This window comes from Drosophila takahashii, chromosome 3R, assembly GCF_030179915.1.
Source record: "Drosophila takahashii strain IR98-3 E-12201 chromosome 3R, DtakHiC1v2, whole genome shotgun sequence".
Classification (NCBI taxonomy): domain Eukaryota; kingdom Metazoa; phylum Arthropoda; class Insecta; order Diptera; family Drosophilidae; genus Drosophila; species Drosophila takahashii.
Window position 1 is genome coordinate 11,399,889 of NC_091681.1, and position 23,052 is coordinate 11,422,940.

Below are 23,052 nucleotides of genomic sequence, written 5' to 3' on the forward strand. Positions count from 1 at the left end.
TTTGATTGCAAACCATCACACTAAAAAGCGCAAGGACTAAATAAAGAAATAAAAACATAATTAATAAATTTATGGTATGTGCACACCCAGGAAACGCATTAACAGCTCTGTAACTGTACCCAAAGATAAATCTAGAGACCTTCGCCAAAAGTCATAGCAAAAAAAGGAATAAGACGACACGTGTCGCACCCAAGAATTTGTCAAATTCAGGCAACACGCGACTCGGATATTCCATAAAAACTCAACGACCCACCCGCACCCAAATAAGGTGTTGTTGCTCGGGTGACCCGACTTTTTCAAGGAAACGAATTCGCCAACAAGGCGGGTGAGTTAAATTAATTGCCACAGGAAAATCGTATTTGTCGATGCGAGTTTTATGGCTATTTAAAAGGAACTGGCTAAGTGAAATGCACATAGAGCGGCTAACTTACGGGGGCAAGATCATAAAACAAACCCTCAGACGTGTGAGGGTGTCGTAAAAAAAGTAGTTTTATTGTATGTGCTTAGAGTAGTCAGCACGTGTAATTCCCAGTTTTTTCCCTCTACGTTTGACAACCGCTCATAATTGAAACAGTCAAGAGGAACAAAAATTATAAATTATCACCCGCCCATCAGCGGGTAGATTTTTAAACTTTCCACCACTATCAAAGGACAGGGTACCCAAACCACCGCATCAATATTGAAAAGCCAGCTTGAGGTCCTTCCGTTTCCTGATTTTCAGTTTGGTTCCCAGTCCTCAGACAACCCCCCATGGTTCTATGTGGCAGTCGCACTTTGGACTTCACAATTGGTGGCTAAAATGAAACAGCAGTAAGTCGCTCGAAACTGTCAGTCTGTGGCCAAACGGTTCCGTTTCGATGCGGTTCTTTTCTAACCCCCGCCAAATTGTGGGACATTTTATTTTGTAATGTGAAATCAATAAGTTGGCCATTAAATGCATGCTAGTCACGTAATGCAATAGATATCATGTACTTTTGATTGCACATTGTGTCATTACCAGAGCAATCGAATGTGTCATTTCCTGATCTAATCAATCAATCGCCTTTCCTGTAACATCTCAAAGTGGTCGGGTGGGTAAACAAACCCCTGGAAAACCTTGCACTCGTCTTCCGCGAACCGAAAATCAACACAACCACATGTTCTCTATCCGCAGTCCTATAATCATGTTCGATCTGGTATACAAATAGTCGCAGACTTCAACAAGGCATAAATCTATTCGCACCATTGAACGCCAGAAATTAAACATTAATAACGTACTAGAAAAGCCATATCGAATAAAATATATCTCCAAGTATATTTAGAGATCATCGGCGTAGTCAGCAAAAAATATTTGCGCTGATGTTGCTCGTCAATTCTTGTGTTTTCAAAGTGCCGTGTGTCATATGCGAAACAATTTCAAAAACGAATTACTCGAAAATAGACGCTGACTCTGAAGGTCTATAAATATTCTCGCCAATGCGAAACCAAAACTAACATAAACACACCTGGCTGAAGGCGTTTTATTTAATATTTATGACTGAAAAAAATGATATTAAAACAAAAAATAATTTATTTAGTTTGGCAAACCCCATGGCAACGTATTTTCGTGGTCAACGTCACGGAGCATAAGAGATACCTATAGATCTACGGTTGGGATGCCGGGGAATTAATAGAAATGTGAATAATGCTTGCAAGTGGGTGTGGGATGTGTCAAAAAAAATGTAGTTCCTAAGTGCCGACTTTATTTTGAGGGGAGGGTTTCTTAAAGTGCAATAGGAAAAAGCACTTGCCTTTAGGTGGGTGGTACACACTCTTAAATTACTCACTTATTATACAACACTTTCAACAGGCACGTGTTATAAATATTATAATATAACTAAGGATTTGTCAACATTATATTAGAGTAAAAACGATCTCTTAAGATTTTCTCTTGAGTGAGAGTTTTGAGTGCTGTGAAAAGCTTTCGGGTCAGCTGTGTGAGGCATATTGGCATCATATTTATATTTAGAAAATCATTTGGATACGGTTATGGAACATTTCGAATGTTTTTCTCGAGAGGCCAACACACACACCCAAGGATTTATTCCTGTACGTATGTATATAGAGAACTTTTTGTGCGTATGTTGAGCAATTATTTTTCACGATGTTTGTCGGCCGAACAAGCTATATATAGACCAGATGAGGTGGCTCAATCCGAACCGAATCCCCCGAAACAAACTGAATTGAACTCAACCCAAACACCCACCCACCGGTCATCATTCCAACCAGGTAGCCATCCACCCATTTGAATGCAGAATTCTCAGGTATGCGCACCCAATTAAATCAATTAAAACTACGAAAAACCATTTCGAAATCATTTTGTTTTCATGGAACCCACTGGGGCATATATTATTGGATGTTATGTGTGTGTATGCAGAATATGTATGCTGATATATATAAATATTTTATATCTGCCATGGCTCGCATCCGAATCAGAATGCAAGAGATTAGATGGGTGAGAAATCATTCAAATATCATTATAAATAATCAGATTTCATAAGTATAACGTAAGAACTAAATCAGCTAAATATACAACATCATATCTTTCTTTCATCAATGTTCGTCGTAAGAGTATATAAAATTTGTCAGTTGGCACAAGGTATGCTTTTTGGGTATTTCGGTTTGGAGCATATAAGACATACTTGGCTGGTCATCGAAAATAGTTAAAGATACAAAAAAAGTAATAACGACTTTGGCTCGCAGTAGTTGCTTCCTTCGTTTGTGCGGTGACTGTACCTGCAGAAAGTTTGGCCTTTCTCGCTGTGGTTAATGTCGTTTAGTTCGTTAGTCTGTGTTCGATGGTTAGTTTCGCTTTGAGTCGTAAGTTCATTTTGGTTTCAGTTTTATGTTTTCAAGTTTTTTTTTTTCTCATTTATTCTTTTCTTGTTTTCATATTAAACTTATTCTCACATAACCTAAAGAAATATGGTTTGCATTTACTGCATCGTTGATCAAAAATCGTTGGAAGCAAAACGAAGACTAAGTTAGCTAATTTCAGGGATAGTTAGTTAAAACAGATAGGTCATTAGACAAAAGTATCGGAACGGTTCACAGACATGGATGTGGGTTTCGATTAGGTATACATAAGCTGTTCGTTTAGAACGTTGTCAAAGCGCCCGCGCCCAGACCATAGCCCACACCCTTGGGTCCAAAGTTGCGGCCGTAGCAGGCCCGGCAGTAGATGTCGCCGTCGGGTCCGTCGTTCAGATTCGTCGAGTCCAGCGACTTGCGGCAGTCCGAGCAGTAGAAGCACCTCTTGTGCCAGATCCTGGTCTTGCTGATCATCTGCTCGGCGGCGAACACGGCGTAGCCGCATCGCGGGCATCCGCCCGAGGTCTTCTGTCCGGCCAGAGCGCGGCCATCGGGGAACTGGATGGTGCTCTCGCCGCTGGTGGACACCAGAGTGGGGGCATGGCCGTAGCCAAAGCCCTTGGGTCCGAAGCGCTTGCCGTAGCAGGCACGGCAGTGGATGTCGCCATCGGGTCCATCGCAGGCCAGCACAGAGTCCAGCGGCCTGTGGCAGTCGGTGCAGTTGTAGCACTTCTTGTGCCACACCTTGCCCTTGGACAGCTGCTGCTCGGCGGCGAACACGGCTCCTCCACATCGGGGGCATCCCTCGCCCTCGCGAGCCTTGATCGACGTCGTGTCCGGGTTGTAGAAGGGCCTGTTGGCGCTGATCTGATCCTCGGTCAGGCCATCCGTCTGCAGGAAACCAGAGCCGCAGGCAAATCCATAGCCATGGGGTCCCCACTTCTTGCCGTAACAGGTGCGGCAGTAGACATCCTTGTCGGGACCATCGCTGGCATTGATCGAGTCCAGAGTCTTGTGGCAGTCCTTGCAGTTGAAGCACTTCTTGTGCCACTCCCGGCCCTTCGAGAGCTTCTGCTCGGCGGCGTAGACTACGCCACCGCAACGGGGGCAGCCCTCACCTGGACGGGCTTGGATCTTGTCCACATCGATGGCGGCACGGATCTGCGGTGCACCGTCGTCGTGAGCATAGCAATCGGACTGCAGGGCACCGCCGCCCTGGCCATAGCCATAGCCCTTGGGTCCGAACTTCTTGGCATAGCAGCCCTTGCAGTAGATGTTCTTGTCCGGAGCCTCGCAGCACAGGATCGAGTCCAGACCCTTCTTGCAGGTGCCGCACTTGAAGCACTCCTTGTGCCAGCTGCGTCCACGGGCCAGCATCTGTTCGGCGGCGTACACATAGCCGCCGCAGCGGGGACATCCCTCACCCTCGGGGGCACGAGCAATGGCTCTGGGCTCCAGACGGGCTCCGTTTCGCACAGAGGGACCATCGCCGTTTTCGCGCAGGAACTGTGACCCGTTGTCCATGGAGAGGGTGCCCGCTCCAGTTCCGAATCCATAGCCCTTGGGTCCGTACTTGCGACCGTGACACGTCTTGCAGTAAAGCTCACGCTCGTGCTCAGCGCAGTTGGTGGAATCCAGAGATTTGTTGCACATGCCGCACTTGAAGCAGTTCTTGTGGAATACATAGCCGCCAGCCAGACGCTCCTCAGCGGCGTAGACGCTCTTGCCGCAGCGCGGACACTTGGCGGCCTCGATCGGTTGGAAGGAAGGCATTATGTCTGTGATTCGGTTTTGTTAACGCTATCGAAATGATCTACTCGAGTACAATTACTATACTTATTAAGTTTATTATCTGAAAGTGCAGAAAAAGAACACATAGAGTCGATGGAAACGTGGTGTTATTTCTGCTTCGAGATGCAGGCGGAAGTTTCAGTGGTGATGAAAGCGATGGATGAGGTAAGCACCTGCCATTGTGTGTTTCGTATTCCTGAGAGCCAGACAACTCTACAATTCAGCGTTTTTTATTAAATATATTTAAAATGATTCCAATTGGTGTTTATAAAAAAGTCGTATAGTTTCATTAATTTTTTAGATTTCTTTTTTAGTTTGAGTAGCGACAGAAAACATGACAAGTTTATATCTGCCTTTATTTAAGGGTTTTCTTATTTAGCACATGTACTAAAACCGCTCTAATTAGAACCGCTTGTCATTTTAGATACGTTCATCTCATGTTTTTAGTATACCATTTAAATTTCAACATGACGCTCGACAATTTTCTCCTCAATTTTCATTATGTAGATCATCTATCAAAATTCTTATCTGTCAGTCGAGGCGTCATCGCCTGTGCCAGAAAATTACCCAACCGGACGTCTACGTAATACATATAGAAGATTCTTATGTTAATTATCAGAAAATAACATATTTTTCACAAAAACAAAAAATTATAGGAGGAATTTTTTGAATCACAGAAAACAGAGGAAAACATGAGCAATAAATGTGTATCTATACAGAATATTTTGTATAAAAATAACGCAGACAGGTAGAAAGATTTGGGAAAGCACACACAAAAAATGACCGCCTCTATGACAGATATATATCTGGGTGTTCTAGAACTGAGTCACATCTAAAGCATCACCAATAGAGAATCGTCCCTGGCCGGTAATCTGGTTATCTAGCGGTTGCGATGGGTTAATCAGGTGTTTTGCAATGGTGGCTGTGTGCAATATCGGTCAAGAGCTGGCAATATCTACCCGATGGGGGTATATGGCTGCACCTATATAACGGGATAGAACCTACAACGCACTAAAACCACACACGGAAGCGCCGAGTACTGAACTGGAAGATTGCTCAAAGCAAACTAGTCTATATAATTGTGAGTGCACACGGCACGGCAAGGCGGTCGACTTTTCGCCGCTGCCACTGAGTTTTCCTGCTCAGCTCTGAGTTGAGAAACTTTAGATGCGGCAACACGGAGCCGATTTCCTTCGTTTCATTTCAGTTTTCATCTAATATCGCCAGAGAGTGGGAAGGAAATATAATGGTATTGGTTGAGTCTGCGGTTTATCATTTTTTTTTCGCTTCTTGGTTAAAAAAAGTTTTTCATTTCACATTCTATACTCGCTTCTTCTTGCCCGTTCACTTGTTTTTTATGATGGCTATTTTTTGGGAAAAATGTTGTGTGAACATTTTTTCCCTTGGGGGAGCGCATCGTAGAAGATCGTAAAGTTTGCGGTGCATTTTTTTGGTAGTATATCAAAGAATTAGACATCTGGGAATTTGTTTACATTCAAGCGAATCATTTAAATTAAACGCGCAAAGTTTAAGAGACATTTAACTTGTAAGAGCTAAATATAAGAATATGTCGATTTAGGATTTGTTTTTCAAGTATATCAAAGTTAACGATAAGAGCAGAAACTAACGATTTCAAATCCCTAAATTGTCGAATAATTCCGCAAAAAAAAGTCCTCATAGATAATTCTCATTTCATTGAGTCAAACAGCTGCGGAAAAGTTATTCCACACACAAAAAACGAAATCTATAAATAATAGTGTGTGGGAAAAATGCTTCCTCTGTGGAGCCATACATTCCTCTCATTTGTGGGTCAAATTATGGTCCAAATTACACACGAGTTCTAAAATTAAACGTTCGCTTGACAAAGTGTAAGTTCTTCGCTTCAGTTTGTAGCAGCTTTAACCGATATTTTTCAGGCACACACAACACTCAGTTATTGGATTAGTTGCGAGTGATGACTAGAGTTTTTCCAGAACTGATATTTACTTTTCGTTCGTAATAATAAGGTTCGCAAGAGAAATATCCTTAATTTTAGTTTAGCTTCGATTAACAACGATTTTCGACTGATCGCGCTGAAAAATTTGTCAAGCGCTTTGAGTCTTCGTCTGCACACGGCACGAAGGCGACGATGTCGCCAGAGAAAACGATAGGGATGACTATACAGCCCCAACAATAAATATATTAGCGACCAGAACAACAAACCCAACAAATCACATCATTTCTGCTCTCACGTACATATATGCCTGTATATATGAAATGTGTTTAATAAAATTTATAGACGGACATTTTCTAGCAGAATATTCCAGGTGGAGATGCTCATGACAAGGCGAAAAAAATTGATGTTGCTGTTTTATTGGACCGACAACATGGTTCAACTGTCTTGTTCAAAGCCACTGGGCTGTCTGCCTTTCGGTCCATCGCCACTTCAACAACATCAATAAATTAACATGCGCATTTGCATTTAATTAAAATTCGATAATATTTTACCATGCATTTTTGGTTCAAAAGGAAATTAATGGGGCATGGGTACATCATTGGGCATCAATCAAGTAGGAAAAATAGAATCAGACATGGCGAGGGCCATATTCGACCAAAGTCTACCCTTGAAAGGGGAACCAAATTAAAGGGAAACAACATTTTAAAATCGTCTCATTAAATTTTGACGTTTTTACAGATGTGCGGCAATAGATTATTTTTATTGATTAACTTACACTTAAAATAAATTAAGTAAAATAAAATTAAATAAAGAAAAAATGCATGTAGGCCCGTTAAAATATAACTAACATATTTTATGTTTTAGATCAAATCTAAAACAAATTTATCAGATAAATAAACTTATTTGTTAATTTATATTTATAATAAATAATCGGGAAAGCCCACAGTTCAAGTAGCATTGAAAAACAAGAAATTCTTTTAACATCCAAACGGGTGTGCAACACCTTTTGTGTAATTAACGCGCACCTTGCGCTTTCGACAGAATTTCTTTAAACATTTTTAACATGCATGTGTAATTGCATTTTCCATTTGTAAATATGATACAAAATTTGGCAAGGCGCCTGCGTTCAAAACTTTTGAGGAGTGAAACAAATATAGTTGTACCAAAACTATTCTCTCTGTCCTACGCCTTAGGTTTGATCAGAGAACACCTTTTTGACACGCTGTACACAAGTGTAAAAGATAATGGGCAACATCATTTAAACTGCAACAATGTATCCAAAAAGAGAGTGGGCAATTTAAGAGATATGAAAGGCAATCAACTCAAGAGATCCCAGAATAAGTTGCTCAAGAGGCAAAAAGCTCATCAGTTACTTGACCACTCTTTTGGAACGGTAATTTAATTGTTTATCAGTCTATTTATAGGTTATATTCTAAAAGATAAACAATGTATGATGGAACTTACCCTCTTGGAGCTCTTCTCGATTTCCTTCTCAAAGTCTGTTAGCGGTGTCAGTGCCACATGAACATCTTTAATGTCATACCGCGATATTAAGCTGCAAATGCAAATGAAAAATGTAATAAGTATAAAAAACTTCTCTAAGGGTATGTTAATTCAATATAAAAAGGTCTAATACAGGGTTAGTTTTTTAGTATTGTCTACAATTAGGCCAATTGGTTTGATATTTATTAAAATAATATTACAAAAACATACGTAAAAGGTCTGGTTTCTCAGTAAAGTTAGGCACAAAAACATTAAAAAAGCAATAATTCCCAATTATAAATTTTACAGAATAGTTTTTTATATCTTGATACTGTAAAAGTATCAAGAAAAAACTGTAAATTAGGGACAAATATACTACTTTTAATTATGGAACTTACTAATTGAGTAACTTTTTGAATATTTATTTTACTAATTGAGTATATGATTATTACTGTGCCATTTCGCTATTTGAAACCAGGCCTTACTACAATTAAACTACCAAAATTTTGAAAAATTTGAATTGTAAAAGACCTTTTCTTTGTGATTCTCGTTCCCCACCTATTGTTATCGTCCAGAGCGGAGCCTGCAATAGAAGCACTCCCGGTGGACTTGGCAGAGTCCGCCTTTCGTTTTTTAGATGTCGAATTGGAGGAGCTGCCAGAAGAAAGGTTCGCAGAGGTGAGACTGCTTCCCGTCGACGAAGATGAGCTACCCTTATTGGTGCTCAGATTGGTGGCCCCAGTGGAGGATACTCCACTTAAGCCCGGCGTCATTGTTCCGGGCAGATTGCTCGTAGACGAACCAGCGCCTGATAAATGCTCTCTTTCGGAATTTGAACTGTTGCCGAATCCGGAGGATTCGTTTAAAGTCGAGCTCGAGGTTGTTCCTGATCTTAGCTCGGATCCAAATCCAGAGCTACTGGTACTGAGCTGCGGATTACCCAGATTGCTGGCCGATTGTTGCTTCGCGGCTGAGCTTCCACTTCCTGCTCCATTTGTGCTAAGATTATGGGCATGATTTGAATGCTCATTGGTTGTGGAAGAAGTGGAGCTATTTCCAGCGGCCGAACTGCTCACATGGGTCCCAGTTCCGCCACTAGTAGCTGTTGAAGTGGATGAACTGGGGGTGCTGATACTGCTGGTTGTGCTGGTGCTGCTGGTGGCACTTGGTATTTGAATAGAGTCTTTGTTCTTCGAAAGCTTTGATGAGGATTTCTCTCGTGTCGACGATGAGTTTGAAGATGTTGATGAGGCTGATGAGTTCGAGAAATTATTATTGGCTGAATTGCTAGCGCCATCTTTTCCATCCTTATCCTTGCTAGAGGTGGATTTGCTTAAGCTTTTGCTATGTTTCTCCTTGTAGCTACTGCTGCTACTGCTCGAGCTGCTAGCCGATGATTTGGTGGTGGCTACTGCTGTTGACGATTGACTGGCCGTCGATTGCGTAGCTCCACCGCTGGAAGCTGCTAGGTTAGCTCCACTGGAGCCACCACTAGCCACGTTTCCAGCACTGCCAGAGGATCCGCTGCCTCCTGACAGGTTATTGCTTAAATTACTGCTAATATTGCCGATTGTATTACTACTGCCTGGTAGTAAACTGCTTCCAGCTGCCGGATTGCTTGCACTTCCTGAGTGCGCAGAACTTGAAGAGGGGTTGGCAGCGACTCCCGTTGAGGATGATGAGCTGCTGCTACTGCTGCTCGAGGATTTGCCGGATGTATTGCTTTTGCGCTGCTTGGAGGACGATGACACGCCACTTCCACTACCGCTTCCCCCGGAAATTCCAACGCTTGAGCTGGCATTCAAAGCACTGCTGCTGCCTCCACCACTGGTACTGCTGCTGGTGATCTTAATGCTCGTAGCCGAAGTCGCCGAGGAGTTCATCGTAGAATCGATCTCCTTCTCGGGCGACGAACATGAATCGGAAGAGGTGTCATGTTGAATGGGTTTATATGGCGGTATGGTTTTGACGTTGCCGCCCTTTTTCTGCAAAGTATCAATAATTTGAACGGAAAAATCATGAATGCTATCCCTCACATACGCACCAGTTTGCTGTAATGGTGCTGACAGTAACCGCAGTACTTCACATTATCGAGATAGTTTCCCGCCTCCTCACAGAGCAAACCAAGGCTCTGGGCACAGGTGACGTGGAACTGCTGCTTGCAGTTTGATTTGTTGCACTGCATACAGGCGCCGACAACGGCACGATTCGGTTTGCCAATCTCCTGGCAAATATAGCAAGCTGAAAAGGTAACAATTTCGGTAAAAAAATAAATTTTATCGGGAATATTATACCCTTGCAGAGGGTATTATAATTTTAGTCAGAAGTTTGTAACGACCGCTGCTTTAAAGCTATCGCGATGAAACTTTCCCAAAAGAATTCTTTCTATTGCAGGTAGTAAATATATGTCGGATCGAGCCGAATCGGACCATTATATCTTAAAGCTCCCATAGGAATAATCAAACAAATATAAGAAAATTCATTGTAACTTTGTAGGAAGTATCGTTTTGACTTTTAACAACTTAATAACAAAATTTTAAATAGGCACGCAGAATCTAGAGTCCCTGGAACTGCACCGATAGAGTGGGCATTAAACTATAGATATTTACTTTATTTGCAAGGTATATAAGCTTCGGCTGCCCGAAGCTAGCTTCCTTGCTTGTTTTATTCTAAACTCAACTCCAAACAAATGTGGTACATATGTACATACTAATGTTTTGATCAATATCTATAAAAAAGTATAAATTATATATAATTTGACGAAATATATATGGGAGGTTCCATATCAACCCGGCCACCTCCTTTTTTTTGGTATGTGGACAGTACCACATTGATTGCAAAGCCCCTTGCTTCCAACATGTTACCTCACACATTTTGTATCAATGTTACCACTCAGATACAGAAAAACAGAAACCAATTAATAAGCATTTTTCTACATACTACGGAGTTAATAGACTTCAATGCCATTAAACAGAAACCTTTGACTATTAAAATATTTTAAGTATAACTCACTCCTTGAGTACCGCTCCGTCGGTATTAATGACAATATGATAGGCTCCATGGTGGTCACATTCCCAAACCGCACTTCTGGTATGTACAGGGCGCAGACGACGTGAGCCCAGCCGCTATTATCCGTCTTCTTGAGGGCTCCATCCCGCGAGGGACATAGTTCGCATCGGACCCGCGAGGTTCGCTCCTGGGACTCGCACTTGCGGCAGTACCAGGGTCCCGTGGGTACCGTAACAATGCCGTAGCACGCCTGGTGCACTGCCACCGTACAGTTTTGGCCGTCACAGTAGACGAGCGGGTTCTCCGGCCACCCCCGCTCGTCCGAACAAACGCAACATCCGCCCACCATCTCCTTCATATCGTCTAACTTGAACTTTTTAATCTTGACCAGTTTCTTGTTCAAGCTTGTGGAGTGAATGGTGTCGTCTTTGCTGGAGTCTAGCTCCAGTTTTGCATTGAATGAAGACGGAATTTTGTTGGAACTGTAAAAATAGAAGGAGTTCACTTAGTTTTACAATTTAAATAAAAAGTACAAAAGCTTTTAAAACATCCATATATTATCCCTAAATTTAGTTTTTTTGATTCAAGAAAAATGGCAAAACTTAATCCATTTTTGTTAAATTATGACTAGCTTATTTAATTCTAGTTATATTTTAAATTGATTTTAATTTTTTTATTGTGTGTATTTTGGCTGGTTTGATGTTTTTGTTTTTATAGTGCCGTTTTTTCAAAGAACAAAAAAGATCTTAAATAAGAACACAACCGTTCACTAAGAAAGTGTTTGAACTTAAATATAAAGGGGGTGAAAAGGACGTGAGGTTCTCCTTGAATTGTCCTGGCTTACAATTTTTCAATTAAATTAGTAAAGCGCATATGTAGAAAAACTATCACAAAATTTACCAATATATTTAAACCTTGTCCCATTAAATGGTTAAAAGTCTACTCGAGAAACTGGCCTTACCAATTATTTTTTTTCGGTAGGTACTGTTACATTAATCTCTTCCCACCAAATTCTAACCTAGTTTCAAAATGATCCCGAAGTCTATCGCTTAATATGAGGAAGGACGTTCACAATCAAGCATAGATAAAAAGTTTGCACTCGAGAGTTATCGATCTTGAGATAGAGGTTCCGGCCTTTCTCGTTATCGATGATGTGCAGCTATCGATGCAGGTGTTAATTGGCAAGGTCATTTGCACTCGCTCGTTCCACAATAACAACTACAAGCACCTGCCCTGTGAAATATTACTTAATTGTGCACTTGTATTTACAATTTAAGCCTACCCAGTAAGAGTGAGCGAGATGGCACATGGGCTCCACTCGCAAAACATTTACACGCACACACACAATCTCTCAATGTCAAGGTAATTTCGCCGCTGTTTAATAAACCAAGCGAATTTTATGTCGAATCATTTAAATAAAGATGGCTGTAAACATAAACAGCGGCAATGCCTCCGAATATTGATATGATATTTTATCACAGCTATAAAAGCCACAAATTCTTTAAACGTTCCCAAAACGGGCAACGCACACTCTCACACATATGTACACTCTCGTAGACGGCATTCCGTGGGCTGGTTCATTGAACTTGAATAAAATGGGCTACCAAAAATAAAACAGGAGAATGCAGCCCTACTCCGACTTCAATTGGAGGCCAATTTGGTTCCACTGTGCGAGCGAGAACGAATATGTGGGTCGCGGCATCTGCATCTGCCGAGATTTCACAACAATAATAATAATAATAACGGCATGCGGGTGTTGTTTCTGTTCCATTCATGCATGCGCATCTGTGTGCGAGAGAGGGAAAAGGAGAGTAGGGAACCGTTATTGGGTCAGCGTGTTGCCAACTGCCGAAAAACGCAGCCAGCGTGTTGCCAACTGCGCGATAGCTGGAGTTAACGGTGTAAAAGCACACACACTCGGGCACATGAAATGAGGCCGCTCTGCACGTTGCTTTTGTAATGAAGAGCAATGCACTTTCGACGCAAACACACACTCAGACAGAACAGATACATACAAACGCACGCGGGGAGATGCTACTTGTATATACAAGAAATGCCGGAAAAGGGGGCGCGTTTTTTGGGGGGTGGAATGCGGGTGGGTGTACAATGTATATATACATATACCCCATTTAAAACATCCTTCGGGGGAGTTTTTGGGGACTGGAGGGTTGTTTCTCCCAGTTTCCGCAATTCGCCTCTTAAAGCACTGGTTAAATTTCCATCAAATTGTGTGTATACACCCGTGGCTTGAATTTATTGATTTTTATGGGCAATTGCTTTAATTTCACTGGCCAGCAGGGCTTTAAAACGTCATCAGCGGTGTGCCACCAAACAAAAAAACTAGTTTCACGGCGGGGAAAAATGCGCGCGGTCAAAGTGGTCAAGCAACGCACAACAAAAACAGAAAATATCTCTTTTTTCAGGGAGCGGTCCACCGAAAACTTGAAATTCTTCCGACTTTCTTGTTATTTTCACGCAGCGGTTTCTTATTGGCCGCTAACACCCTCACAGAATATTGATTTTCTCAATTTCTTTACCCGAATCGGCACTTGGAATAAACGCTTTTCAGCCCCGTAGCAGTAGCGTTGCGTTTTTCTGGCTTTTCCTTTGGCTTTCCCAGCGCTTTTCCGCGCCTCACAGATTTTACAGCCGCCCACGAGTAGCAAACGCACGCAAGTAAAATAATCAACACTCGAAAAAGGCGCTGAACAACACCATCCACCAGCGCAACAACAACACTGTGTGCGCGAGTATTTACAAGTACAACAACACCAGCAGCACACCACACACCTTGTAACTTGTTTGTTGTTGTTTCGCTCGCACATCGAGAGCGAGCAGTGCGGGCGCGAGAGGGAGACAACACCACCTGCTCTGTATACAAATGCAGCTTAGGTAAAACGATTTTGCTGGCTGCGCGGTTTTTCCAATTGCCCAAATTTCGCGAAAAGCAAGCAATTCCGTGACGTCGCTCGATTTTAGTCCTAAAAACAACGATTTCCGAGCATTTTCACACCGAAACAAGAAAAACCTCGGTTACCAGACGGATGGTCAAATTTCTAGCGATGCGTACTTTCTTAGAGACGGTCAAATTATTTAGAGATGGGTTAGTCTCGGCCCAACTGAATTCTGGACTTTTTAAAGAACTTTTTAATTCAAATTATTCCTGATTCCTTAATTTCAGTACCGTCCGCGAATTAACACACAATCTTTCGGTCTTGCTGGGATTCCAATAGGTCTTGATTAAAACTAATAGACATCTTTTTTTACTGGTCACACATTTAATAATTGGCGCGACTTGTAAAATCATTTATTTTTAGGCATTAAAAGACGATCTTAAGCTATTAAATGCCCCTACTGAACAGATAAACATAAATATACATAATTGATTGAATGTACTTGAGTAACGACAAAAAGACCTATGCCAGTAAGCTCTGAAACCTTTAAAAATATATTGAATATAAGTTTTGAAAATATATTTCGCGACTGGCGTTGCCAGACGTAGCAAAGTGTTTTTACTATTTCGGCCGATATATATCGTATAGTGTTGAGTAGCGCTCGAGCCCGAACAGCTGTGGGAAAAATCAATTTTGCAACTCCCTCGCGTTTTTCCAAAGAAAGTCTTTCTCCGCGAGAAAACCCAGAAAAAAGATGACCAACGGAGACTGCTTTGTTGTTTTGCCCGAGAACTGTGCCGAGGGTACGCTGATCATTGGTCGCAATGCAGAGGACGAAAAAAACATAGACGTTGCTTCGGAAGTTTGCTTCTACGACACCGAAGAGGTGCTGGAGGGGAAGGTAAAGACTCCTCCGAAAACGAAGCTCGATCAATGACTCACCACTCGAACACCTCGCCTTTCAGACTGACGGCGGGGCTTCTGCCGAGACGAGCGGCGAAGTCGTGCGTGTCATATTGCAGAAACCGCAGCCGGGCCTTTGGGGCGGAGACTTTGGGGCCAACGAACGAGTGGCCGTAGGCCTCACCTGGGCGGCAGGGGAAAATGAGGCCAAGGACAGCGACAGCCTGCTGGGCACGGATATTGTGCGGTACGTTATACATATGTTAGTTAAATTTATCTCCCGGAGACTTTGGAAAAATGAATATCTCGATTCAATGCAGTTTCTTAGATACATAATGACGGACAGGTTCAGACACACAGAACCATTTGCACTGCTGCATAACATTTTAAATGCCTTTATTTCGGAAAAACTTTTTGAAGCATCCCGTACCTCCGATTACAAAGTAATAGCTCAAATAAAGGCTTAGACTAGACAAACAAAAACATCATTAAGTAATCGGGTCTTTAAATGATTACTTTCACTGCAAGGAGCTCCAGTGTTATTGAAAAAAATTGATTTCAAATTCTATTGTATCCGTTACTCGTAGAGTAAAACGGTATTTTTTATTCGTCGGAAAGTAAAGCAAGCCATTCACAGTCGAATTTCACTAACGGAGTATATTAAGCCATGTTCGTCTTTCTGTCGTATAGAGAATACGGATTTTTCATGCAGATTCTCGGGTTCCCCCGCAGTGCAAGTTTGTTTCATCACGCCACGCCCACTCTAAGCTTGTGGCTACCACATTGCCTTTCGTCAGTAGGCATCGCCACTCCAAGAAATTTGGTAAATCGGACCATTTATTCATAACTTATGTATTAGCAAATCAAGAAGTACCCTTTAGATGGCGCTGTTATGCCATATTTATCTGTATATCTCTGAAAATCGAACCTCTCGACTAAATGGTTATTTCTGGTATTGAACAGGATTCATTTATGCATTTTAATTTTCGTCAGATATTTAACTTTTAACTTTATATAATCCTTAGCTAACGATAAGCCCTGCAACAACAGAAAAATATTTTATTTTAATACTTATTAAATAAACAATTTTTTAGTCTGACTTTGGCTGTGGCCAAGGACGTGGATGATGCTGTAGATCGCATTGGAGCTTTGGTGGCCAGCCACGGTAACGACAACTCGAAACTAAACTTCATAGCTTGTGATGCTACTGCTGCCTGGTTCGTTAGTTGCTCGGGCAAGGTCTGGGCCGCCGAGAAGCTGGAAGCCAGCTTCATGCGTCTGCCCTCAGGAGGATTGGCTGTGACCACTGTAGTCAACAAGTCCAGCGAGGGACTGGATGAGGCAGCCAGCTTTGCCGCTGCCCACGATGCAGAGGCTCAGGCACCGGCCGAGGATTGGTGTGGACCCAAGCCGGCTGGCGATGGAACTTACACGCAGCACGATATGTTTGAGACGCTGCGAGCCGCTAGCAACGCGAGCAGCTCGCGGGCGGCAACAGTTTCGGTGCTGTCCGGGAAGGGAATCTCGTGCCATTGGTTTACCGGCACGCCCAATGCCGCCGAGTCTGTGTTTAAGCCGTTTGTTTTTGCTCCCAAACCGAGGATCTCGCCGCTCACCCAAGTGCAGTCGGATGCGGACTTGACGCTGCTGCACAAGCTCCACTCGCAACGGAAGCCGGCGGCCTTGGAGCACTTGCGCAGCTTGGAGCGCTCTTGCGTGGACGAGCTGAACAACTACTTTTCTCTGCAGGATCACGCCAGTGACGAGCTGGACGAATTGCTTAAGGACTGTGTCGAGGCGGAAGTCAAGTTCTATCGCTAGACAAACGAACACTATATGGATACTCCCAAAACTAGCTTGCAAGCTCTATTGAGCCTCAGGATTTGACTTGAGCATTCTTATGGCATTACCAAATAGGCTATAGTCGGCAAAACGTTTTCTTGTGCAATCTCTTATTGATTTACTTCCTTTAGTTTTTATGCTTTTGCGTGATATTTAAATTATTATTTATTCTCTCTCAGTGGGCAATCTCTGACTTGAATTTAAAGTATTATTATGTGACATTCCAGGCTTAGTTTTAACGATTTACATACTTGCATTAAAATATATACGAATACATACACAAATATACATTATATACGGCTCTCAAATAAACGCATAAAATCTGCATTTATATAAAAAGTAAAGCTGTTAATCTTATTCGGATTATGGAGTGGTTAATCAGTTAATTAAAGAATAGAGAAGTATAGTTCTTACGGAAAATGAATTTATTGAATTAAAATTTTACCATACTTAAAATTCCATTCTATAAAATTCCATTCAAAAATGAATACAAACGCTTTTCATATTAATAGTTTTACATATGTATTTTTAGACGGATTCTACAACCAAATTGGTCTTAAAAATAGTGCTATCATTGTGCAAGGCCTCCAGTTTTGTTATTTCAAAGGCCTGATAGATCTCGCGGAAGTCCATAATATTGCGCGGGTCGCTGTCCATCCAGAAGCGGTCAAATTCGAAGAACAGATAGCAGTACAGCTTGTGAAAATCCTCCACAGTACTAAAGTCCTGCCTGTGCTGCACCACCAGATTGTAGAAGTGAGTTTTGGCGGCGCCCGTTTTAACTAGATTGAAGGCCATAGAGGTAAGGTTAATGCCAACAATGGCGTAAGTGTAGCCGAGGGTGGGATGCATCGAATGCAGGAGCACATGCTTGGCGGCGTCGTTATAGGCAGTGGCGAAGTACAGCAAGTTCTCCAGTCCGAGCATCCCCATTCCCCGAAAGTCTGTCTTGGGATCGTCGCCCTGGAAGCCGATGTCCTGCCACTGCTTGCTTACGCGTCCAGTGAGAGGAGCCTCTGGCATCAGGAGTTGCCATAGTCGCAGCAACTTTTGCTCGTGGTCCAGGTTATCCGAGTCGTATTTCTCCGCCCGCAGCTGCTCCACCTGATGCATAAGGCGGCGGTAGCCCCAAATACTCGTTACACAGGTGCCAAACAGGCGGGCAAAGTCGGGGTGTACATTGTTCTTGATGCGTTTCGCTTGCATGACAATGCGAGCAGCGCGAGGAGCTGAAAGCAGCAGTATAAAATAATGAATTATTAATTTTGGCATCAACAAAAATGATGTAAGATATCTTAAGCTCAGTTCTATTTCACATTTCATAACTATTTAACTATAAACTCATGGAAACTAATAAGGAAAATGTACTTTTCCGCATACCCACCGAACTTCAGCAGCTCCGCGTTGTCCACATATGGCGCCGCCTCATCAAGGTCAAGTACAAGTCGACGAATCTGCGGTCTTTTCGACAAAATCAGCGACCTTTCCACCTGACTGGTTCGACTGGCACCTGCTCTGGCACCATAGCAAATCCTCTGCAGCTCCGAGAGCCTGGTGAAGGCGTGCAGGAACCACTTAATAAACGGCCTTATATAGCTAAAAACAAGAGAGAACGCTATAGTCGGGTGCCCCGACTATCAGATACCCGTTACTCAGCTAAAGGGAGTGCGAAAGAGATGGAGAAAAACTTTGATCCGCCGTAACTTTTTAACGAATGGTCCAATTTAAAAAATTTCTTCTACATTTCGATAGGTATTGATAAACACAATAAAACTGCATTTTTACTTTTCCATAATATTGAAATTTTTAAAATCGTATATAAGCGATTGTGGGCGTTAGAGGGGGCGTGGCACCCTTTTGAAACAAACTTGCGCTGCGTAGGAACTCCTAGAATCTGCATGCAAAATGTCAATCTTCTAGCTTTTATAGTTTCCGAGATCTCAGCGTTCATACAGACAGACAGACAGACAGACAGACAGACAGACAGACAGACAGACAGACGGACAGACAGACGGACAGACGGACATGGCTAGATCGACTCGGCTAGTGATCCCGATCAAGAATATATATAGTTTATAGGGTCGGAAACGCTTCCTTCTACCTGTTACATACTTTTGCACGAATCTAATATACCCTTTTACTCTACGAGTAACGGGTATAATAAACGGCAGTATTCTGTCGAGAATAAACATTTTCCTAATCGGATGACGAGAAGTCTTTTGATGTGTGGGATAGATTTCCCGATTTCGTTTGTTTGGGCCCTAGTTGCCAGGGCAACACGACAACGTTAACTTTCGATTCGCTTAAATTGATATTAAATACTGCACTTTGTAAGAGCTATCTTTTGTTAACTATTTTGATTTCTCTGCATTGGAACAATAACAAAAAACATTTTTCAAAAAAAATCAAGCCAGCTGATCAGGCAGTGCTCTAAATGGCGAGAATATTAAGGACATTCTGTCAGTCACCATTGGGGTATTCTTTAATCTATATTAGATTTTATTACTCTTGCATGTTTAAGTGCTGCTTAAACATTCGTATAATTTATTTTGAAAATTCTTTGAACGAAAATAAATACCCTTTTAAAGTTTTTGCAGAATTCACTCACTTTTAAATAACACATATTTTGGTTTTTAATTCAGGAATACCCCTTAGATTTTCAGCATTTTTGACCAAATAAGACGTTCATTAAACGGTCACACTGCTATTATTATCCTAAGCAATTACCAAAAACGTAAAATTATTTAAAAACATTTCGTTTAACACACTTGAGAGCTTCTGTAATTAAAAGATTTAAATGATACTCAAATTTCTGCCTTGTCGTGGATGTCGATAGGTCTGCTGTAAGGCTCGGAACAACAGAGAGCGGTTTTCACTCATGAAGTAACCAGTTCCAGTTACTTACGGTAACCTTAGGGGGATTGATTCAGACAACATGAAGCGCAGAGCCCCAGTCAAGCTTTCAACGCCGAAAACCTTACCGTATAAAGTGATAGAAAATGAATTTTCCAAGCCTAGTACTGAAGAAAAAATTAAGATCTTAAACGACAAAATGGATATGGTTCTCCAAAATCAAAAGAAAATGCTTGGGATTTTACGGTAATGTTTCAATTCATGTCCAAAACAACTACTGTGTCTGGTTTTTAATTTAACTTTTTATTCATTTCTTAGCCAACTGACGACTCAGCAAACCGGCTCCTTAGGACCCCAAATAGTTTCGGTAAATAGCCTACGACATGTAATGAGTCCTACGTCAGGGGGCTGGTCGCCTCAGGAGTTTCCCTTGAGAGAAGTGGAACAATTAGAGACGATGGAGGAGGATATGAATGATCCGATAAAATCGACCATATATGTAAGAAAATTCTTATCATTAAAGTGAATGTCCTAAAAACCATTTTCTTTGTTTCCAGATCCAAACCATGAAGGACATTCTGAAACCCGGCGGGACATTTCGTCCTGGTGGTCTCAAAAAACAATTTCATCTTATACTCGCCATCGATTTTTTGGTTGATTTCAATTTTGATGGTATCCACAACAAGATACCGCTGAAGAAGTTTGGAAACTTCAACAACGCTTTGTTTGGTATAATCTGTTTAACCAAAGTCTCCATATTCCTTTATTAACTTACTTAATGTTCATTGCAGAAGTTCAGAAGCGTGAAGGTTATTTTAGAGACGACTACGTCTCTGAAATCAGACTGGCCTTTCGTGTCTATAAGAATCGTAGACATAAAAGTATTTCCGATGCTCGGAAGAAAGTCAAGGAAGCCATGGCTCATATTGAGCCCCAAGTAAAATTTGAAGAGTTTCTGTATCCAGAATCAAATTAGCTTTCTTCAAGAGGGTTGTGTATAATTAAACTTATTTTAATATTCAACGAGAGTAATGTTATTACATATTAAGATACCTAACAAGCATATTTGTATTTTGTATGTAAAACATGGGCGCTGCAAATCATAGATTACTTTAAAGTGGTCTATTAAGCTACATTTGTATTGGCTCAATTAATTCGTATCATTCGCAAACTCTCGTGCTATGGCGATTAGATAAGGCTATGCTATAGCTGGGTTTGCGATTAAAAGCTTCCCATATTTTGCCTAGTCGGAAACCTGTGTCGCTCAGTAATAAACCAGCACTTGACGAGTCTAGCTGACCGATAAGACATCCAAAATGCGGAAAGAAAATGGAAGACTCTGGGGAAAGTTACACGATGGTGGGTTGGCTTGACAAATACTTCACATAACGAATTTGATATGCTTTTTATTCCTTTTCCTAAAATAATGTTCTTCAGGTAAATTTGAGGTGCGCAGTGTCACCCAATCCGACCTGGATGAGGCGCTAGATGTAAGTAAATTCCTGACTACCACCGGTGTGTGATCAAAAATAAAAAAAATATTTATGGTAAGATCAAGCTTAAAGTCCACTATCAATTTGTTTAACAGTGAAACTTTAGTGGTAGTAGCTTTTCCGCAGCGTAAAACTATCTTCGTGCGCCGCTTGCGTTGTGGCGTCGGTGGTGTAATGGTTAGCATAGTTGCCTTCCAAGCAGTTGACCCGGGTTCGATTCCCGGCCGACGCATTTCGCTTTTTGCAATATTTTTTTTTTTTTTTTTGCATTTTAAAGAAGTAGGAACGTATTTGGAAATTTTGCAGGTTCTCAACAGCTCATTCTTTCTTAATGAATCGATATGCATTGCCTGCGAGGTTAATTTGCCCGACAATAATGAACCACGTCTCGAACTGCGTGAGTTGTGTAGAATAACTGCCCAGGACGGAGTTTCCCTGGTGGTAAAAGAGGTGGAAACCGGTCGAGTGGTTTCGGTTGCCTTTAATAAAATGCAGGTAAATTAGATGACTTCAATTAAAATAAATCTATAGCAAAACAAAATTTAGTTTAAGCCATCGTCTGGCGAGGACCACTTCTTTCTAAAATTTCGTAAAGAGAGGGTCAAAACTCCTCAGGCCATGAAACTCTTAGACTTCGTGATCGAGGTGGACGAAGCAATTGATGTTTTTTCCATGTACAAAATGGACTGTTTCTGTGAACTGATGTATCTTGCCACTCTGCCAAACCATGAGCGATTAGGATTGGGACGCTCATTGACTCAGTTCACCATACAGCTAACTAAGGAGCTTTCTTTGGGAAAGGGCCTGGACGATATTGACGAAAAACTGCGATATAGGCGCCCAGAAGCTGTCACCGCTTTATGGACATCGAGTTTCTCCCAGAAGGTGGGCAAAGCCACCGACTTTAAAGTGCTCAACTCGGTTTCCTATTCGCAATTCGAATACAATGGCAAGCGCTTCGACGAACGCATTAGCCCTTTGCACAAATTTTGCGAACATGTTATATATAAATTTTAAAATAATAAGATGACAAATAAAATCGAACTTAAGCATTTATTATAGCCTTCAAACTTGTTTTCTAAGCATTTTACCAAAATTCCTAAACCTGGCGGCAAAACTAAGTTTTTTAAAAAATGTTGTTCATTAGTTGTTTAGGAAAAGTATGGGTGCAATTTTTTGTTTTTTGTTATCTTCATCTCCTTTGCTCTTCCATTAGCTGATAACGGGTATTTGATAGTCAAAGTCCCTAAGCGTTCTTCCTTGTTTTATTTTAGGTTCTTGACGGCTCTTTCTGTGTTAACGAATCGGTATGCATTGCATGTCAAATTAATTTACCGGAAAATCATCAAGCTCGCCTGGATTTGCGTGAATTGTGCCGGATAACCGCTCTGGACGGCGTTTCTTTGTTGGTGAAAGAGGTAGCAACTAACCGTGTTGTGTCCGTATCCTTTAATAAAATTCAGGTAAAATATGATGTAAGCTAAATAAAATATTTGTAATATTTCAACTGAAATTGCAGTTCGCACCGCCGCCTGGCGAAGATCCCTTCTTTCTAAAATTTCGCAATGAGGGCGCCAAAAGTCCTCAGGCCAGGCGCCTAATGGACTTTATGATCGAAGTGGACGAAAGAATTGACGTATGTGACATGTACAATATGGATTGCTTCTGTGAATTGATGTTTTTGGCTACTTTGCCGAGCCATGAGCGCTTGGGATTGGGGAGGTCTTTGTCCCACTTCACGATTGAACTCACTAAGGAGCTGGCTGAGGGAAAAGGTCTGGAGAATATTGACGAAAACTTGAGATCAAAACGCCCAGCGGCTGTCACCGCGCTCTGGACTTCGAGTTTCTCACAAAAAGTGGGAAAAGCCACCAATTTTAAAGTACTTAATACGGTTCCCTATTCTGAATTTGAGTACGATGGCAAGCGCTTTGACGAGCGCATTAGCCCTTTGCACAAATTCTGCGAACATGTTATATACAAGTTTTGAAAAAATAAACAAATTAAATAAAAGATGAAC

At 41.7% G+C, this 23,052-nt stretch overlaps 6 protein-coding genes and 1 non-coding gene across 21 annotated transcripts in view; 4 read left to right on the forward strand and 3 right to left on the reverse strand.

Annotated features, from left to right (window-relative positions):
• Positions 1-14,111, reverse strand: part of Alh (coiled coil domain containing protein Alhambra) — a 32,493-nt gene extending 18,382 nt beyond the window's left edge. For 6 of the 10 annotated variants that reach the window (XM_017150319.3, XM_070216619.1, XM_017150314.3 and 3 more), the window contains exons 1-5: positions 13,838-14,111; positions 11,051-11,529; positions 10,083-10,279; positions 8,570-10,023; positions 8,021-8,111 (exon numbers count right to left, since the gene is read on the reverse strand). In XM_017150319.3, the coding sequence (XP_017005808.3) occupies positions 8,021-8,111; positions 8,570-10,023; positions 10,083-10,279; positions 11,051-11,529; positions 13,838-13,872 (2,256 nt within the window). In that variant the 5' untranslated portion in view covers positions 13,873-14,111. Of the gene's footprint in view, positions 1-8,020; positions 8,112-8,569; positions 10,024-10,082; positions 10,280-11,050; positions 11,530-13,584; positions 13,774-13,837 lie in introns of those variants that run through there. The other 4 variants (XM_017150315.3, XM_017150323.3, XM_017150320.3 and 1 more) reach the window with 2 other exon arrangements.
• Mlp84B (Muscle LIM protein at 84B) lies at positions 2,336-6,832 on the reverse strand. 3 transcript variants are annotated; one of them, XM_017150332.3, is made up of 2 exons: positions 6,607-6,832; positions 2,336-4,681 (listed from the first exon to the last, which is right to left on the reverse strand). In XM_017150332.3, exon 2 carries the CDS (start codon positions 4,600-4,602, stop codon positions 3,115-3,117), a length of 1,488 nt encoding a protein of 495 aa, XP_017005821.1. In that variant the 5' UTR covers positions 4,603-4,681; positions 6,607-6,832; the 3' UTR covers positions 2,336-3,114. The 3 variants fall into 3 exon arrangements, with proteins under 3 accessions (XP_017005821.1, XP_017005822.1, XP_017005823.1); XM_017150333.3 differs by lacking the exon at positions 6,607-6,832 and adding an exon at positions 5,626-5,731; XM_017150334.3 differs by lacking the exon at positions 6,607-6,832 and adding an exon at positions 5,580-5,692.
• A 476-nt stretch (positions 14,112-14,587) lies between the features above and the next one.
• On the forward strand, positions 14,588-17,030 carry LOC108063292 (secernin-3). Its single transcript, XM_017150356.3, has 3 exons — positions 14,588-14,842; positions 14,907-15,091; positions 15,939-17,030. The coding sequence occupies exons 1-3, from the start codon at positions 14,696-14,698 to the stop codon at positions 16,663-16,665; spliced, it is 1,059 nt and encodes a 352-aa protein (XP_017005845.2). The 5' UTR covers positions 14,588-14,695; the 3' UTR covers positions 16,666-17,030.
• A 153-nt stretch (positions 17,031-17,183) lies between these two features.
• LOC108063293 (ELMO domain-containing protein 2) lies at positions 17,184-19,079 on the reverse strand. Of its 2 annotated transcripts, none has more exons than XM_070216623.1 (3): positions 18,799-19,079; positions 18,071-18,282; positions 17,184-17,915 (listed from the first exon to the last, which is right to left on the reverse strand). In XM_070216623.1, exons 1-3 carry the CDS (start codon positions 18,876-18,878, stop codon positions 17,215-17,217), a joined length of 993 nt encoding a protein of 330 aa, XP_070072724.1. In that variant the 5' UTR covers positions 18,879-19,079; the 3' UTR covers positions 17,184-17,214. The 2 variants fall into 2 exon arrangements, with proteins under 2 accessions (XP_070072724.1, XP_017005846.2); XM_017150357.3 differs by having other exon boundaries at positions 18,071-18,287; positions 18,846-19,077.
• Positions 19,080-19,365: 286 nt separating this feature from the next.
• Positions 19,366-20,599, forward strand: LOC123002337 (uncharacterized). Its single transcript, XM_044396291.2, has 4 exons — positions 19,366-19,785; positions 19,858-20,038; positions 20,097-20,268; positions 20,331-20,599. Exons 1-4 carry the CDS (start codon positions 19,622-19,624, stop codon positions 20,513-20,515), a joined length of 702 nt encoding a protein of 233 aa, XP_044252226.1. The 5' UTR covers positions 19,366-19,621; the 3' UTR covers positions 20,516-20,599.
• A 153-nt stretch (positions 20,600-20,752) lies between these two features.
• On the forward strand, positions 20,753-23,045 carry LOC108063296 (uncharacterized). Of its 3 annotated transcripts, none has more exons than XM_070217229.1 (4): positions 20,753-20,898; positions 20,977-21,029; positions 21,339-21,527; positions 21,585-22,086. In XM_070217229.1, exons 1-4 carry the CDS (start codon positions 20,856-20,858, stop codon positions 22,047-22,049), a joined length of 750 nt encoding a protein of 249 aa, XP_070073330.1. In that variant the 5' UTR covers positions 20,753-20,855; the 3' UTR covers positions 22,050-22,086. The 3 variants fall into 3 exon arrangements, with proteins under 3 accessions (XP_070073330.1, XP_017005850.2, XP_017005849.2); XM_017150361.3 differs by having other exon boundaries at positions 20,755-20,898; positions 21,579-22,086; XM_017150360.3 differs by lacking the exons at positions 21,339-21,527; positions 21,585-22,086 and adding exons at positions 22,307-22,495; positions 22,552-23,045 and having other exon boundaries at positions 20,770-20,898.
• Positions 21,193-21,264, forward strand: TRNAG-UCC (transfer RNA glycine (anticodon UCC)). Its single transcript has one exon. It is a non-coding gene; the product is annotated as a tRNA-Gly (tRNA).
• Positions 23,046-23,052: the final 7 nt, after the last annotated feature.

Excerpts from the sequence above, each read along its gene's own strand:
- Mlp84B (XM_017150332.3), bottom strand. The coding sequence starts at position 4,602 with ATGCCTTCCTTCCAACCGATCGAGGCCGCCAAGTGTCCGCGCTGCGGC.
- LOC108063292 (XM_017150356.3), top strand. The coding sequence starts at position 14,696 with ATGACCAACGGAGACTGCTTTGTTGTTTTGCCCGAGAACTGTGCCGAG. Across the intron at positions 14,843-14,906 it reads AAGAGGTGCTGGAGGGGAAG|ACTGACGGCGGGGCTTCTGC; the intron begins GTAAAGACTCCT and ends CTCGCCTTTCAG. Across the intron at positions 15,092-15,938 it reads CTGGGCACGGATATTGTGCG|TCTGACTTTGGCTGTGGCCA; the intron begins GTACGTTATACA and ends ACAATTTTTTAG.
- LOC108063293 (XM_070216623.1), bottom strand. The coding sequence starts at position 18,878 with ATGTTTATTCTCGACAGAATACTGCCGTTTATTATACCCGTTACTCGT. Across the intron at positions 18,283-18,798 it reads TATATTAGATTCGTGCAAAA|CTATATAAGGCCGTTTATTA; the intron begins GTATGTAACAGG and ends TCTTGTTTTTAG. Across the intron at positions 17,916-18,070 it reads CGCGGAGCTGCTGAAGTTCG|CTCCTCGCGCTGCTCGCATT; the intron begins GTGGGTATGCGG and ends TGCTGCTTTCAG.
- LOC123002337 (XM_044396291.2), top strand. The coding sequence starts at position 19,622 with ATGAAGCGCAGAGCCCCAGTCAAGCTTTCAACGCCGAAAACCTTACCG. Across the intron at positions 19,786-19,857 it reads AAAATGCTTGGGATTTTACG|CCAACTGACGACTCAGCAAA; the intron begins GTAATGTTTCAA and ends TTCATTTCTTAG. Across the intron at positions 20,269-20,330 it reads CTTCAACAACGCTTTGTTTG|AAGTTCAGAAGCGTGAAGGT; the intron begins GTATAATCTGTT and ends TGTTCATTGCAG.
- LOC108063296 (XM_017150361.3), top strand. The coding sequence starts at position 20,856 with ATGCGGAAAGAAAATGGAAGACTCTGGGGAAAGTTACACGATG. Across the intron at positions 20,899-20,976 it reads CTGGGGAAAGTTACACGATG|GTAAATTTGAGGTGCGCAGT; the intron begins GTGGGTTGGCTT and ends AATGTTCTTCAG. Across the intron at positions 21,030-21,338 it reads ACCTGGATGAGGCGCTAGAT|GTTCTCAACAGCTCATTCTT; the intron begins GTAAGTAAATTC and ends GAAATTTTGCAG.